The sequence below is a fragment of the Anser brachyrhynchus genome, assembly GCF_964034855.1.
Source record: "Anser brachyrhynchus genome assembly, chromosome: 1".
Classification (NCBI taxonomy): Eukaryota; Metazoa; Chordata; class Aves; order Anseriformes; family Anatidae; genus Anser; species Anser brachyrhynchus.
The window spans coordinates 124,413,025-124,429,495 of NC_137694.1; the positions used below are offsets into that span (position 1 = coordinate 124,413,025).

Genomic DNA, 16,471 nt, shown 5'->3' on the forward strand with positions numbered 1-16,471 from the left:
CTTTTGATTTGGCTGGTTAAAATTTCATTTTTATACAGTTGATTAATCTGTAGCAAATAGTTGCCTCTAAAGCTATTATTTCAGTAATTCTTTCTTGAGATTATTCACGCTGGTATTTTTTGTTTTCAAATTGTATTGGTGTGGGCATCATTGCTGCTGCAAATATAATTATCAACAAAGCACAGCCTGTTTCAGCTATTCTGAGTGTCTGCCATTTTATGGTCTCTTGGCCTATTGTCAGCCTCATGAAAATTGCAGTACAGTGGCCTTGCACCAGCTGCCACATTTTTCCACCTTTTACTTTGGTTTGCTCCTTATGGGGATGACAAGCCAGGCCAGCAGTTCAGCCTCACCTCTCTCTTCCCCAGTGACCTGAGAAATCAAATTTTTGTGTTCCGGGACAGCAGAAGTATCTTGGCTTCCAAAGTAACAAGTGGACATCCTGGGTACCAAACACTTGCCCAGCACACAAGCTGCTACTGAGGGAAAAAAAACCTTCCTTTTTCCTGTGAATTAAAACCTGTAAAATTGCTCTAAACCACATTTTATCAAATGCTTTTCTTTATGTTCTTTTTTTTTCCTCAGTATATTCCTTGTGTCTAGTACAGCATGTAAAGGTTTTATTAGCTTAAAAAAAAAGGAGAAGATTAAAAAAAATAGTTTTAAGTTTAATCAGTCCTATTCTTTGAGGTCTTGATCCTACCCTTATTGGAGGGCAATCTGGAAAATGGGAAGGCAGAAGTAGGCAGAGACACGTCTGTACTCTTTAACAGTGTTTTAGTTATTCATTAAAATTTCTAAATTTAAGTTTTGTCTCCTAAAAACAGGCAATTACTGTTCATCAGAAATCTGAAAAGCAAATGAAAAAAATGCACAGCTCAAAGACTTCTGCATACGTTACCAAACGAAAAAAAAAAAAAGACTCTTAAATTCTAAAAAAAAAAAAAAAAAAAAAAGGCAGATAATGAAGGTAGGAAGACTGCAGATTTTAACGTCATAATTTGAGATAAATCACATCTTAGCAGAGCTAACCTTGTGATCCAGGTATGCATGTGCAGACACATGCACATTCTTATCTTCCAGTCAAACACAGAGGAGAGAATGAAAGCAGTGCCAGATAGCAAAAATGCCCAGTCTGTACTGTGCAACACCAGAAGTGTTTGATCATGCTGCACAACCCAGTTCCTCTCCAGTGACCATCCTCTCGGGGCACGAGGGGATGTTAAGCAGCTATACTCCGACTCCTGTTTGCATCTGTCTTGTGTACAGCTTACACTCTGCTCAGCAAATAACACGGCCACTGTACAGCGTCAGTAGACCTCTGTTGCCTTGGAGTAGGAAGGAGGAGTTGGACCGAAGTCTGCAACATACTTTCTTTCACCCCAAAATTCAATAGTCCTGCCATTGTGATCTGTGGAAATGTAGTGGTTGTTGACTTCTTTGTTTGTACTAATCTTTGACATTATTCTTCCTATGTATAACTGACTTCCAGTTAATAGTGTCTGTCTGCTCAGCCTCTTGCTGTGCCCATTCTTTTGAAGGATTTAAAATGCTTCTGCAAAAATACGGTAGTCTTTCATCTCAGTACTTCGCACAAAGGAAGCCTTCCAAGTTATTTCCCAGCCAAGCTTATTTTCTTACACAGATTATAGCAGTTCACTGAACTTTGTCCTGCTGAGGACAAAGCTGGATTCTCAGGAGCATAGATTTGACTCCTTGAGAAGATCCATGTGAGACTATCCATATAAATTAGCTATGCAGCGAGATAACTCTGAGGCCAACACATCTGCACTTTCTTACCCTATTCCATGTTATAGTTTCCTGTGAGAGTATTTTACTTACATTAACTATATCAGCTTGTGACACACATTTTTGTTAGATTCTGCAATTTTTCCATACTCCACACTGGAGCTGGCCAGTTCTATAAACACACTTCTTTGTTGTCTTGCTTTTTAATCTCCCTTTTAATTGTTGTTTAACCATGCAGAATTTCAACACAGAGAAAAGCTAAGAGTCCATAATTTTCATTGTAAAAGCAAATAGATTAAAGTCAGGATTATTTTACTTTTTTTTTTTTTTTCAACTTAGAGACAGGATAAGTGAATCTATCTGAATTAAATTCCGCTAAGATAAAATAAGGCAAAGAGTTGCTGTTCTGGTAAAATCACTTGGGTTAATTGTTTCTTCTGCAGAACATAGATAAGTACGAGACGCAAAAGCAAGTAGGAAATATCTGTCAGACAGAACAGAGAGAGACATAGAGAACCATAACAAAATAATATATTTTTGTGTATGTGTACTCAGTGAAACTGTGAGTGAGCTTTGCAAGCCATGCACTTGGCTAACAGTTAACCTTTGTAGCAAGTACCAAAAGTGTCATATTCAGACTTCTTAAAAACACAACTACTCTGATCTTTTTCTATCTTTCACTTCTGAAGTCTCCACTCCAAAATTGTAGCTTTTGTGATGGAAAGGAGAAGTCAAATACTTTTCACTCTGCCTTGAGATTAGCACGCCACCTAGTATAAAAACCTCAGTGAAATATCCGGTATTTCCTAGAGGTTTGTCCAAGTGCAGAGTCCTCCTTTATCAACTGCAGGACTGCGAAGCCTCGGCTCCAAAACTTACCTCAAAGACTGAAGCTCGGGCTGTGAGTGCGTGCGAGATCTCGAGCCTGGAGCCACCTCCAAGCAGATGTGGGGCCTCCCAGCAGTCGCACTGCCTCCGGCCGAGCCAGGGCACCCCAGGCTGCTGCTTGCGGCCATCCACCAACCGACCGAATGGGGTTTCACTTCTTTTGAAACAAATGATAAGTGCTCAGCAATGTTTTTATCTTGCTGTCAACTTCAGTTCAGGGCAGTATTGGACAGAAAACAAGTGCTTTCCCCCCAGCAGAGCTGTTTGTAAGGTGGGGTGCGGTGTGGGAAGCGGCAAGGAGCTCCCTGGTACACTTGAACAGCACTTAGGAACTGCGGTCCCTTTGGTGTTACAGTGCTTGCGCCAAAGTGGATAGTAAAGTGCTTACAATTTGTCATCAGATGCATTCAGTATGAATTTTCATGAGAGTTTATAATGCTGAGCATTACAGAGAAGAATAAATCAGGGTTAATTTTTGTGGAGGTTAAATCTTAAAATGTCTTATGCAGGTAATGTTGTTACTCTTTGGGCATGGATTGGAGTTTTCTGGCTTGTTTGCTCAGTTTAGGAATGCGCTGGGTAAGAGAAATTTGGATGGAACCTGGCTTTTCTACTTTCTTAATTAAAAGGAAAGCATCAGGATTTAAAATCCGTTATATCCAGCTACTCATTGCTTTCCAGCTCTGGGGCTAAGACAGCAATAAATGAACTATTTTTATAGGCAGTGAGATGAAAAATAAACTTTTGTTACTGTACAAGGAGTTCATATCTTTATAGAGTAATAGAATATAATTACATAATATTAAATGTGTTGCAGCTGAAAATGTTGCATTTGTTGTAAGCTGAATGTGTTTTTTGCTTGAATTTTAGTTTTTACTTAATTTTTCTTCATTCCATTTTACTTCAGTTATTAAATGTAGCTTGACTGTGCTACCCATCATCAAGAATAAAAAATTAACATAGCCCATATAATTTTGACTAAGTTGAATGACACATATACAATATGGGCTTATTTTATACAGTATGTGCCAGATCTTCCATAAAAGTAGATTTTACAGCTACTGCTGATAGCTGAAATTTATTGTCATATACTTCAAGCCCATGTTTTAAACATTGTGTGCTTAATGAGCAGAATTCAAAAATAGGAATTATGTTTGATTTCCCCTGGAATGCTTTGAACTTGAAAAGATTAGACATATTAAGGGAAAAAATAGAAAGATTTGCCTGTCAGACTTTTCTTTTTTTAAAGATCAATTACATACTTAATTTAGATGACAGACAAAGAGAAGACAGCTTCTGACAACTGTCCAGAAAATCTTCAAGGAAATGGGGAACAATATCTCATATTTTTTACATATTCTTGTTATACCAAGAAATCTCATAAATCCTTTGTTTCCTCAGAAGACTGACATTTTCTCCAAAGCAGCACTTGCCACATCAGGTGTCTGTATTGCCCTTGGTTCAGTGTCTCTTCTGAAGCAGCTAGCTCCGCATATAAACAGACAGTATTGCTCCATTCCACATGAGAAAAATAGCATCCATATAACGAGAGAGTCAGCAGTAAGTTGATCCCTCTTTACCTTCTGTGCCTTTTTTGTCTTCATCTTCTCATCAGTCGAATGTAAGGCAGGACTGTCATTAACATTTTTGCATTTTAAGATATGCTTCAATACCGATGGAAAAAAAAGTAGTGAATATAAATATAATGGATATCATGCATCACCAGCTGTATTTGCTATGGACTCACAGGCTTTGGCAGACTGTTCAATGCTCTAGAGTTGGCATCTAGGGCAATGCAACAGTCAAGCGAAAACCGAGTGCAATATTCAGAGATACCAGCTGGGCTGCTTCTGTTTCTCCTGTGGCCTGTCAGGAAGAGGTCGGATTTTTTCCTGGTTTGACTTCTTTTTCAAAATGAACTCAGCGAAGCTGCTGAATCTCTCTTGTGTTTGTTCCTTCTCTGACCTTCTGAGATGCCAGTTCTCCTGTACACTGCAATAAGCTCCTATTTTTCAGAATATTCCTCTCTGTCTTGACACATTTCTTGTCCTGAGTGACCTGTTTAGTCTTTACTTATTGAACCACGACAATGGATTATGTGAACCAGTTTTCTCGTCATAGGATCCCTTTCAGTGATTTTGTGTGCGTGTGAGTATGGGTGTGTATGTGTGAGATAATAGCTGCAATGAGTTCTGTGCTGCACATCAGTTTTGTGATATCCTTATCTTTAGCTCATCAGTCAAGAGAACTAATTTTTGTATGTATTGTATTGTACTTAGGGGTTAGAGATGCTAAGGGAAAACATAAAATATATTAACTGGGAACTGTATAAATGTCAGTAGGATTGGATTTAGACTTCAGTAAAGATTCTAACCAACAGGTTAGAAATGATCAAATAATCAATATTCATTTGCATACTTCTCATTTTCTGATTAAAAAGTTGAACTTTATGAGATAAATTACAATTTCAAATATGATCTATAGGCTTGGCAGCCTCTTGCATGCTACGTATTTGTTTTGAATTTCAATTATTCATCAGATACATTTTTATATTAGGAAATCTATGGCTAGATAATTTAAGAAAAATGAACCATAAAAAATGCATCACAACATCTCTGAATGAATTGTTTTCTTACAAGTAGTTTTGGTGAGACGAGCATTCGTGCTCTTTCTACTGCAACTGTGCTCAGAAAATCAGAGTATGGTGCAACATAACAGAAGGCCATTACCAAGTAGCACACTATGTAACCAGACTAGCACAATCACCAAATGGCATCTACAGCCTACTGAGTGGAGAGTAGGGGACACACTTTGCTACCTAATGGCTATGGAGTCTGTGTGTCTTCCCGTCTCTTTTACAAAAGGGCCAAAATTTGTTTGCATAAATGCTGTACCTAAGTGTCAGGTTGGGGACCTTGAGGGGGTACAGACTTATTTAGGATTGCAATAAATTACTGCAAATGTGGGCAAGAGTCATTGGTATAAGTTTTATTGTTCACTTATATGTTTCATGAAGTAGATAAAGGTAAAAAAATCCAAGTATCTAAACCCATAATAATTTGGTCACATTCATGTATTCTGAATTTAGATGTCTGCTAGATTTCTTTCTACTATTTTAAAGTTACAGTTGAAAAAAGTGGCTTTAAATAATTATCCCAATAAATAACCTAGATTTCCTTTTGAATTTCAGTATGCATGTCTCCTTTTTTTCCTGTTCAGGACGCTTGTTCAGGACTAATGTAGAAGAGACAAAGCTGTATTTGACTTTGTTTCATTTTTAACAAATTTAACTGCATATTTGTTTCAAGGATGTACTGTTGGAGAAAATGTTGTAAACTTAATTCTTGAGGATTATGATGCCCTATGTGAAGCATAAGAAAAAAAATGGTAGAGAGACATTACAGGCATGAAGTTATAACTTCAAGGGCTAGCTAGAAAGCTACTGTGTTTGACTTGGGAACAGATGATTTCATAAAAAAATCATGACTATAACACAAATGTGTAACACCATGGTTTTTTAAGATTTTAATCACACACCAGAGCGTGTCTAGCTGGGTCACGGGTGTAATACTTTGTTCATCACTAAGAAATGTTCATGATTCCTTTACAGCAGGAAATATCCCATAAACTTCTCTAGGAGGTGGGAGTGAAAGAGTACATGGTAATACAAATTTATTATTGTTCTCACTATTTCAGCTGCAGTGACCTGAAAATGTGGAATAAATAAATATGACAAAGGCAAATAAAAAGTAAGGTCTTAAATTTCAATTGAAAGAAAATACTGAAACACTAAAATAAGCTTTGTTTCCAACCAGTATTTTCCAATCTGCCATCCAGGCAGTGGTATAAGAAAACTGGTTTTTGTTATTTTAATGTTGTAAGAATGTGACAAAAAGCTAAGGGATTCAACTGCATTCTGAAACACGGAAAAGGTGAACCTTCATTAGAAAATCAGAAGCTGTATATGTCCTCCCAGATCAGTGATTTTTATCTATTTCATCTTCAACATAATTCTGCTTAATTGTAGTTAGTGTTAGGACTTCATCAATGGAAGCTTTGTTGGCTGACCTTACCCACACATCTTTTATAAAACAGAAAAAGATAAAGCAATTGCAAATGCTGGTAAGTACTAGCAGCAGCAGCAGCAGCAGCAGTAAAGAGATTACAGCCAGAGAGAAGACTGTAAATGTCCCTAAGGAAATTTGTGTATAATTTAGTTTCAGCTATAACCACAGAGATAATAACAATATGGAGCAAACTCATAGCTGAATCTTCCCTCAACTAAAGCTTCACTTGAAGGTTTAAAAATGCAAATTTGATAGCAATCTTAAGGTTAAAATAATATATTATATGCATATATATGCATTCTGTTACTCCTGAGACTACCTCTGCCCAAACAGTTAAGGAACAATTTGAAAAGTGTTTAAAGCAAAATTTCTATCAGAGAGGGTTTTTTTTACCATGTTTACTGAGAATCCCTGGAATCTATAAATCATGCGTTGACTTTGATAAATGTGATTAAACAGCTAAACTTTAAAAAGTTTTGAAGTAAACAAACCTGCACTTATTATAGGTTTTCTTACATCTTCATTATGGTTGTGCATGTCATTAATTTGCATTTCATTTAGTTTTGTGTTTAAAAGAATCCTATACTTCCATTTTATCACCAGCTCCAGCCATACTGCAGTTTTACTGAGGAAATTTCATTAGTAAATTAGAAGTTTCAGTTCTAAAGTGAAATATTTTTCTGTATATTTATCTGCTTTTAGTGATAGCAGTAATGTTCAGTTATTTTTATTGCTGTGTTTTGCTGAATCTTGACTATAAAAAAGTAGTCATTGAATATTAAAAGTTTGGTTTCACAAGACAGAATTGATATTCAATGTGTTTTTGTATGAATGCTAGTTCAAGCTCATTAAAAATTTTTTCTGAAATTAAACACTTTAAAAAGTAAAACCTAAACCCCACAATAATAGTTTCAGTAGGTATAGAGAGCTTGCATTAGCATTTTTAAAATTACCAAATATTTTGTAAAAAGAAACCCCGTGATTTTCGTAATTTTCTTTGATGTGAAACACAAAAGAAAAGCAGGCTCTAAGTGACAGTCATATTCAGTACTTTCAGAGATGACTGAAAAGCACATTAGACAGCTCTGTACTTTGTTGTTTGTAGATGATATCTTTATCTTGAAGTATTCTTAAACTAAATTTGTATCAACCTACCCAGCTGAATGATCTTCAATTTCATTTTTTTCCTATTTAGAAATTATCCGCCCCCCTCCCCCCCCCCCAAAAAAAAAAAAAAAAGGAAAAAGGAAAAGAATGTTCTACCAATGAAGGTTGGCCATATGGTCTGTCCACGACAAAGGAAACCATATTCGTCAAACTGATACTGTACTAATTTGCGGTAGTAAAAACTCAAGGCAAAGGACTTGTCACAGTGAGGGAAAAAAGGTTTAAAATCATCAGTTGTTTGAAGGAGAAGATTCCTGTTTGAAACAAGTTTCCTTTGAGGTCATAGCAAGTTTCTTGATCATTTACAGACAATATATTTCAAAACAAGAAATTGTAAGAATGACACTTAGGACATCCAAGAGCTGGATGTTAGAGAACAAGTCTATTTGTTTAATGTCTTCAGCCCCTTAGACACCAGTAGAATATAAAAATGTCTTGTTTAGGACTTTATTTTTAATGATGTATTTTCTTTGAAGCTTATCTGCTACTTCTTTAGTTACATGGAAGCCTTTTTCTTCAGGACTGCCCTTGACATAACAAATCTCTCCTCTGACACTGTTCAACATCCAGAACATTGTCCTCATTTTTCCTGGAATTTGTGTCCATTTCCAGTCCACGTTTTTCTTCCTGCCCACTCTTTTCTAGCTTCTGTACCCTTTTCTCCACTAAAACAGCCCTTCATGAGGTCACTAACAGTTTCCTGTCCTAGCTCCAAGAATCTTTTCAGTGTTCACACTCCTCTAGGTCATTCCACCACTTTGAGCAAAGCATCTTCCCACTGTCCTTTCTTGTCTTCTCTTGGCTTGTGCTCAAGGTTTGCCTTGTAATAACTTACCCTTCACTTTTTCTGCATCTCTCCCTTGCCTTTTAATGATCTCTTTGCAGAGTCTGTCCTCCCACTGGTTGTCTGCCTCCAGCCCATCACCCTCTTTGCCCTACTTTCTCTTAGTGCTGTTTTTAGTCTTAAGTCCCTGGTCATACCCTAACAGCAACCCCAGCACCTCACTTTCAGAACACCTCACAGAGAGCTGTATGTCATTTAGTTGTGCTGGTGACTTCTGCATGCAACTTGTTAATTACTGGTCTTTTCCCTCTTTTCTGTATAGCATTCCCCATTGGATAATTATTAAGTCCCAAGCTCAAAAGATCAAACGACAACAGTTTTCTTTAAAATCTAGGTTTTCTGTTGATATTTCCATTATTTTACACAATGTTTTACCGCCTCTGTCAGCTATCCTTTAAGTCCCCTATGTGCACTTTATGGTTGCTTACACATTTAATGTTGCTTATCCTTAAAATATTTTGTTCTATTCCCTTTATTGGCACCAAACAAGTATATTTTTGTTTTCTGATTTCTGCTTAAAACTGGTATATTCTTCTGAGAGATTTTTAGTTAGTACTCAGTCACACAGATGAACAGTAATCTACTTCAGCCTCACCTATTACTTACTCATTAAAAAGTGCTATGTTAACTGTGTTAACAATATTCATAAAATGAATTAGAATAGCCCAGATTATTTTGTTGCCTATATGAGAAAATATGCGAGACAAACTGTGACATTTTTTGTGGCAGTTACTCTCTCCATCACCTGTCTTCAGAGTACACTTTGGAGCTTTGCTGCTTGGTTACTTACCGCTGCTTCACTTTAGCTGTACCTCGGCACAGAAGGCAGATGCTTTTTACAGCAGGCAGCTGCCCAACTTAGTTTACAATGTCAGTTTGTCAACACACTTTGGCTCCATGCTTCTTAAATACTATCCATTCTCAGCAAAATCTGTATTCTCCCTGTGCTTTCCTTTTGTGCAAATCAAAGAAATTTCAGCCATCGCGACTGCTTAGCTGTAGGCAGGGACAGTAGTGTTCACGGCAGCCAGCAGGTCAATGGCAGAACTGGCCAGCCCATTTTAAACCAGCACTAATGCACACCCGTAGAGTGAGAGTGAATGCCATCCTCACACTGCTGGAAGAAAGTTTGACTATTCATTAAAACATAGTTTATCACCAATAGGAATTTAGAAAACTCTTTTAGCAGCTATTCCTCATCACACCGGCCCCATTTCCAGTGATCTTGTGCTGAAATGGCCTTAGCATGAAGGCAAATCAAGTTCTTCTCAGCTCTGTTCTTCGCAAGAGAAAGCGAGTTTCCTTTCTGTTCACACAGTATGCAATACAATGGATCTCAACTCTAAATTAGGTTCTCTAGGCAGTACTACAATGGAGATATTTAATAATAACAATTAGTCTGAATAATGTACTCTCAGCAGCTGCCTGTGATGCTTTTCATTGCAGTATGCTTTCCTCGTTGCAGTCAGTCCTACTGAAATGCCTTTATCAACATAGTACCTACTTTATATGCTCAGACATTTCCCCAGAAACAGAAATGGTAGTTGCAAATTTTTTCTCCTCTTGAGATATGCATGCTCATAATTTGCAAGGGCCTGGTGCATGACAAAAAGGATTACTGCTAATGTGTATGCTTTTTTTTTTTTTTTATTTCCTAAACATCGTCTACTTGGCCCAGAACTTGGCAATTAGCAAGTTGCAGCAATATCCCACCAACCCAAAAGAGAATCATATCCTAGCACCTATTCATTTGCTTGTCCTCAACTTGTATTTTTACACTCTTCAAAAACACAAACTCTGTTTTCCAAATCTAAAACTATAGCTGGTTTTCTGAGCAGGTAGTTCTCTGAAAAAGTACTTTATTTTTCCCAGCAGCATTGGCACTTGCATTTTCCCATTACTGAAATCAGTGCTCACTTACTTAGCTTGGCTCAATCACAATTCTAAGCTGAGTCGTACCCTTCGCTACACTGTCGGTCTTGAAAACTTCTTTATTCCACCTTGATATTAAAAGGAAAGCCTGCTTTCAATTCCAAGTCAAGCTACGGTTGTCTTATTCTAAAGCTTCCTTTGAAAAAAAAAAAGAACAAAATCCTCATCAGTGGTAATTAATTTTGACAGTGTGGGCTTTGTAGCAATTCACAAACCTGTACTTTGTGCATCAGCATTCCTTATTATTCTAATTAAAGTGGAACATTGTGCCCTCGCCAGTCATTAATGGGTTTTCATTTTGTAAATGACATTTGCAAAAGTTAAAACGGGCAGTTCATATGAAGTCCACAGGCAAGAGCGTTAAAATTAGCATCACCATAGCAACAGTCTTCCATCATTAGTATTCAGGGCAACAGCAAATGTTTTGTTGTGCTTTTGTTTCCAAAAAAAGATTTTTCTTCACTTGTCATTCATAAATAGTGAAGGCTGAAACCCATGTACTTCAGGTAAAATTATTATATTCATTCGGACGTCCCTGTTCTAGAATTTCACGGTTTTTTGAGGTAATTATTTTGCAGGACAGAGGCTGAATTTCATGATCTCTACAGCTGTGTATGTCTAACCTCCCAAGCAATATTTATTCATTGCCAGCCTGCTGCTCAACGGTGCAGTTTTATATGAAGTCTGTCACTTCTACTCAAGAATCTGAACTAAGTAACAGATTCTGCTGAGAATCCGTGAAAGATGCACACACGGTGAAACACGGGCAGCGCCCCATTAAGTGGAGTGTGCATCTGCTCTGTGCTTTTCTGGTGTTTATACGGTGCTATTTCTATATTCTTTATTTTTCCCTCTCGGGAATTGAAATGTGAGTGCAGACGTTATCTCCAGTGAAACGTCATTGCGATATCATCTTGTCTCACACCGTTTAGAATTGGGGAGAGAAGAAAAGGGTCCCTCTAAAGTCCCTCTAAGAGAGACCAAGGTAGATTATGAGTGTAGTCCAGTGTCCTTTATTGGAAGAGGTGATGCTGGCTACTTTTTTAAAACTATAAGTTTTAAGGGGATGTAACCAGCTGGGGCCATGTCTGGTAGCACGCTGCAGCAGTATTTGGCACTTTGAGAAACAGTTTAGCGCCACATCTCCTAAATGCTCCCTAAGGCATTCTGTTTGCATACGTCTTGTTCAAGGAGAAGCCTGCAGTCGCTACAGGAGAAGCAATATGTGGACTATAGAAACCAATACTTTGTGTGTAGACAGAGAGAAGAGAGTAAGAAAAGTGAAGCAAGGGGAAGGCATTAAAGAAAGTAGCTGATGAGCGGGGTGAGGTCAGTAGAAGGACTACTGTTTTAATTTGCTGCATTCTGGCTCATCAGTAACAAGCACAGCTTAGAAGTAACTAAATGTTCTCTAGCATTATGTCTCTGGGTTTTAATTTGGCACAGGAAGGTTCGTTCTTTCTTCTTCATCTTCTTAAAATTCATTCTGCAGATTTTTGCAGAGAACAGTCTTTAACAAGTAAACACTCTTGTCTGCATTGCAAAAGCTAGGGGGTATAACCCATTCCATGAAAGATATTCCTGTGCTTCAGTCTGATGGAGCACATTTTCACACAGTGATTGCCTTGCTAGTACCTGCCCTTGTAGCACTGATGAATCTTTCAGCTAGTGAGACCTGCAGAACTGGAACACCCTTAAAAATGGTGAATATGTATATACCTGAGCAAATTGCTCTCAGGGTAACTAAAAACTGTCCGTGGGGGGTTGAAAAATGACATTTGGCACTTGAAGAGCTTAAACATAGAAGTGGATTGCCATACTCTGAGGTTCTAAACCATTTACATATAGTTTCATTTGCTCAACTATTTATTTTCTTTCTTTTACACACTGACCTTTTTGCTAGGTCAAGTTAATTTTTCACCTTTGCTGATTCACTCTACTTTTTTCCTTCCTTGCTGATTGTCAGATGCTTTCTGGGAGATCCAGCATGCTAAAGCAGTTCATTTTCTCTCTTTTAAACTCCCATGTCCTACTGCAGTGAAGATACTTACTGAACTGTAATATTTTGCAGAATTTTGCCATTTGATCTTCTTAGATAAATTCAGTGGTGAAGTGGAGCATCATAAAAACCGAACAATGTTCACTGAACATAGAATTCAGTCTTCACTTAAATAAAAGGTCTAGTGCTTAGAATTCTAAGTAAGCTTTATATATATATATATATATAAATCAGAAGACGTTAATTTATAGTTTCTTGCAACACTGAATCTTTTAACCATCAAATAAGTAACCTACATTTTTTTAGATCAGCTTTGCTGATCTTTTAGATTACTAGCTCATCACTAACATTGAACTGTAACATCATTAGAAAGATTTACCTAAAGTGCAAGAGTTTTATGGTTTTGTTTATTGTAATAATAACAGGCAGAGAGAGGCTAGGTCTGGGAAAGATCAGTGACTGATTACTATTTTCCATTCCAGACTTCTTTCTTTCAGAGACAGTCACTTGAGTAGTGGTGTGGCAAATGAGAGGAAATTGCCAGTTTCTTGCTTATACAAAAAGGGTAAACTGCATTTCCCAAAGTATAAATATGTATCCTCCCTTTACCTATGTGCATCCTTGAAAAAGCTACTGAAGTTGTTCTTCATTAAAGATGTTTCTAAGCTTGGTCTAGAAATACAGAAGATGCTCTTCTGTGAGTACGGATTTCAGATATTCTGTACTTTCTGCAGATTCCCCTTCTAAAGAGTGAACTCTGGAAGCAGAAGTAAGCAAATGAAATATCCTCAATTTAATGTTTCATGTATTAATTTTGTTCAAAATCACACTAAACTTCAACCTGTAGAAACATTGGAAATAAATGTTTTGTGGCTGTTTTCCTGAGTGTAACTGAGTATGTATTTTGTAGTGGAAGCTGGAAACATCAGTGACCACAGGAATGAAAACAAGCAAACAAGCAAAACGAGAGCAAGAACTACTAAACTTAAAACATGTTCGTTTCTCCACCTATAATCTGTTAGAGCAAGTGCTAGAATAAAGGCATCTTGAAATTTTACTTCAGTTTTTAGAAGGAAATTTACTCCTGATTTCTGTCACTGAGAGCAATTTAGTCAGTCGGACCCTGATGTCGAGCAGCATGTTTGATCCCTATACTCCAGTTTACTGAAGTGGCACCTGAACAGCAGAGGTTAAAAATCTGACCCCAAAGGTCTCTTGTGGATGAGCTCACCACAGTTTTCAAACACTGATTTGGACTTCTGCCTTTTGAACTGAGCTATTTTGACATAAAGTGTCACTGCAGGCATAAATGAAAAAACACCAAGAGGTTATCTTTCTGGCCGTAGGTGCACTCAGCTGTATTTGTTCTTTTAATTGCTGCCTGTTAGTGGAAGTGCTTATTCTTTTAATACTGCTGTAATATTACCAAACAATGTAAAACACTTAGCAGACTGCTGAATTGCAGACAGTGCGCTCTGTCTTCCTATTTGACCGGTGTTTTCTCCTGCACATTACCAATTCTTCTGCCCTTCCACTATTTCAATTCTGCCATGGCACAAAAGTACCGAAAACTGTACTGCTAGGGTCATTGCGTGTTTGTGTTTGCTTACAGATGCTATCATTTCTTCTCCTGCTTCCAGTTTGGAGGAAATAAACATTTCATTGCACTCAAGCAACCTCAAATGAGCAGAAAAACCTACTGAGCCTTCTGAGTTACGGTGGGGTCATCTTAGGCTCCCATCAGACTTACTGTCAGAAGTTTGGAAATCAAATTTAAGCTTTGTGCCAAAAGCAGCTTGCTTGGATTGAAAGATATGCTCATTGATTTCAGCAGTTACTTCTTATTTTCAGCAGTGTAAAAGTGATCAGAATCTGGCTTTCAGCATTTCCTCATGTATCATGGTTTTTCACATCGGTGCCCATAGTCCTGTAGAATAAACGTTTGCTGCTGGCAAAACGTGAATCTCTATCTGTACAGTTTTCTCTTGAGAAAACTGAGCACAAAACCCTTAGCAGTGCTTTGCTCTGAGGCATTTGTCCACTATTCTAGAAATAAGGAACGGAAAGGAGCCTGTCAGCGTGAATCCTTTATCAAACTCACCTAAGGTATGTGCACACTGTGCAGTCTCTCACTAGTCCTCTTATGCTTGGATGGAGTCAGGCAATGGGTCTCCTTTCTCCTAAGTTGGTCCCTACACCAGTTTTGATTGATATATTTGTTGCGTGTATTTATAACACTCAGAGATCTCCCAAACAATTCTCCTTTGGTACATGTTGTTTTAAAGTACTTATTTTTTCCCTCAGTTTTATAAACCCTGATTGAATTTTTGCTGACTTAAAACAGGTTTTTCTGAATCTTTACTCACTCTTCATTTTTCTTTCAGTTATGCATAAGTTTATCCCCTAAAAATATTAATTTAAAACTCTGAGATCCTAATCTCCAGACTGCAAGTTCTGCTCATCTGTTTTGCCAGTTCTGCAGCAAGTTTCAAGGACGCTGACACAGATCATCACTGCCTTGTCTTGCCTTGTCTTGTTGCCTCTTGCAGTTTTTCAGCTTTCCTCAATTCTCCCTCTACCAGAGTCTCCCAATAACTGTAACACATTTACACCCACATACTTTGCTTGTCATAGCTTTCCTCTTTTGTTGAAATTCGACGGAACAGAGAAACAACCCCCCAAAAATCTAATAAAACTGCCTCCTGCCCTGTTTTCCAGATTTTTTTATTTCCCTAGATAATTTGCTTGCCACAGTTTTTCCTCTCTGAGCATATACCGCTGCAAGGCTCAGCACTCTCTCCAAAATCACAGCAGAAATACATTCTAATTTTATTCCCTTCAGGCCATTTCTGCCACCATCTCAGAAAAGTATAGGATGTGTCTCAATAAGAGAATTTACCTTCAACCTTTTTTGGGGGGTGGGAGGTTAGAAACTCTCCTGAACTACACAAATTTCCTTTTATTGTATTTACGAAGAAAGTAACATTTCTGCTGGTGAATAATGATTAAATCTGTCCAACAAAATAAGAATAATCTTGGTGTTTTAATGTAAGCTGTTCATAAGGCTAATGCACAGTGACAACCTTTAACACAGCTTCTACTAACAGGTTCCCATTGCAAGTGAGGCCAAACAGGTGGCAACATCCACTCGGTGCCTTGTTATCACTGCGAAGCTTTGATCTACCTAATGTATAATAAATAAGATTCTGCATTTTAATCATCTTGCTGCTTTCATATCACTTGTGCTGCAAAGTCTGATTTTATTTCGAAAAACTCATCCAGGCTTTGTTGATCTTTTTATTTTTTTATTATATTATTTTTGATCATTTATTTATTTCAACATACCTACCAGTAGACAGACAATGTACCAGCTGGAAGTTATTATACTGTATGCCCACTGCTTCCCTATCCACCTTTATCCTATTCCTATGCCTGCAGAAGATGTAGGAATTCTTATTTATTTATTTATTTATTTATTTATTACCTTATACCTTATAGTAGACTGACCTTGGGTTAGGACATTGACTGATGGAATATGCAGTTAGGGTTAAAGTCCCCTGGTTCCTCTATGTACTTCTCACTCTACAACTGCATCATACCTTAATCTGGTTTATATATATTTATATATATATTATTGATAAAATAAACAGGAAGGGTTACTTAAAAATAAAAATCCCAGTTCTGCTCTTACATACCTACCAATCCAAGGTTGGTGCTGCAGTATTTTTAGTAAATTAGTACTCATATTACAATCCTAATTCCATATACCTACCTGTGGTCATCCTGATAATGTCAAGGTAAGGAGTATCAGACCCAAATTTATTT

General features: G+C 37.4%; 1 protein-coding gene across 27 annotated transcripts in view; it reads left to right on the top strand.

The window, feature by feature from the left end:
- The window catches only part of DMD (dystrophin), a 1,241,121-nt gene that overhangs the window by 1,125,874 nt on the left and 98,776 nt on the right, over nucleotides 1–16,471 (top strand). Inside the window, exon 63 of one of the 27 annotated variants that reach the window (XM_080576232.1) lies at nucleotides 400–7,930. The exons of the other annotated variants lie outside the window; for them this stretch is intronic. Coding sequence (XP_080432358.1) covers nucleotides 400–430 — 31 coding nt within the window. The 3' untranslated portion in view covers nucleotides 431–7,930. Of the gene's footprint in view, nucleotides 1–399; nucleotides 7,931–16,471 lie in introns of those variants that run through there. 27 annotated transcript variants of the gene reach the window in all.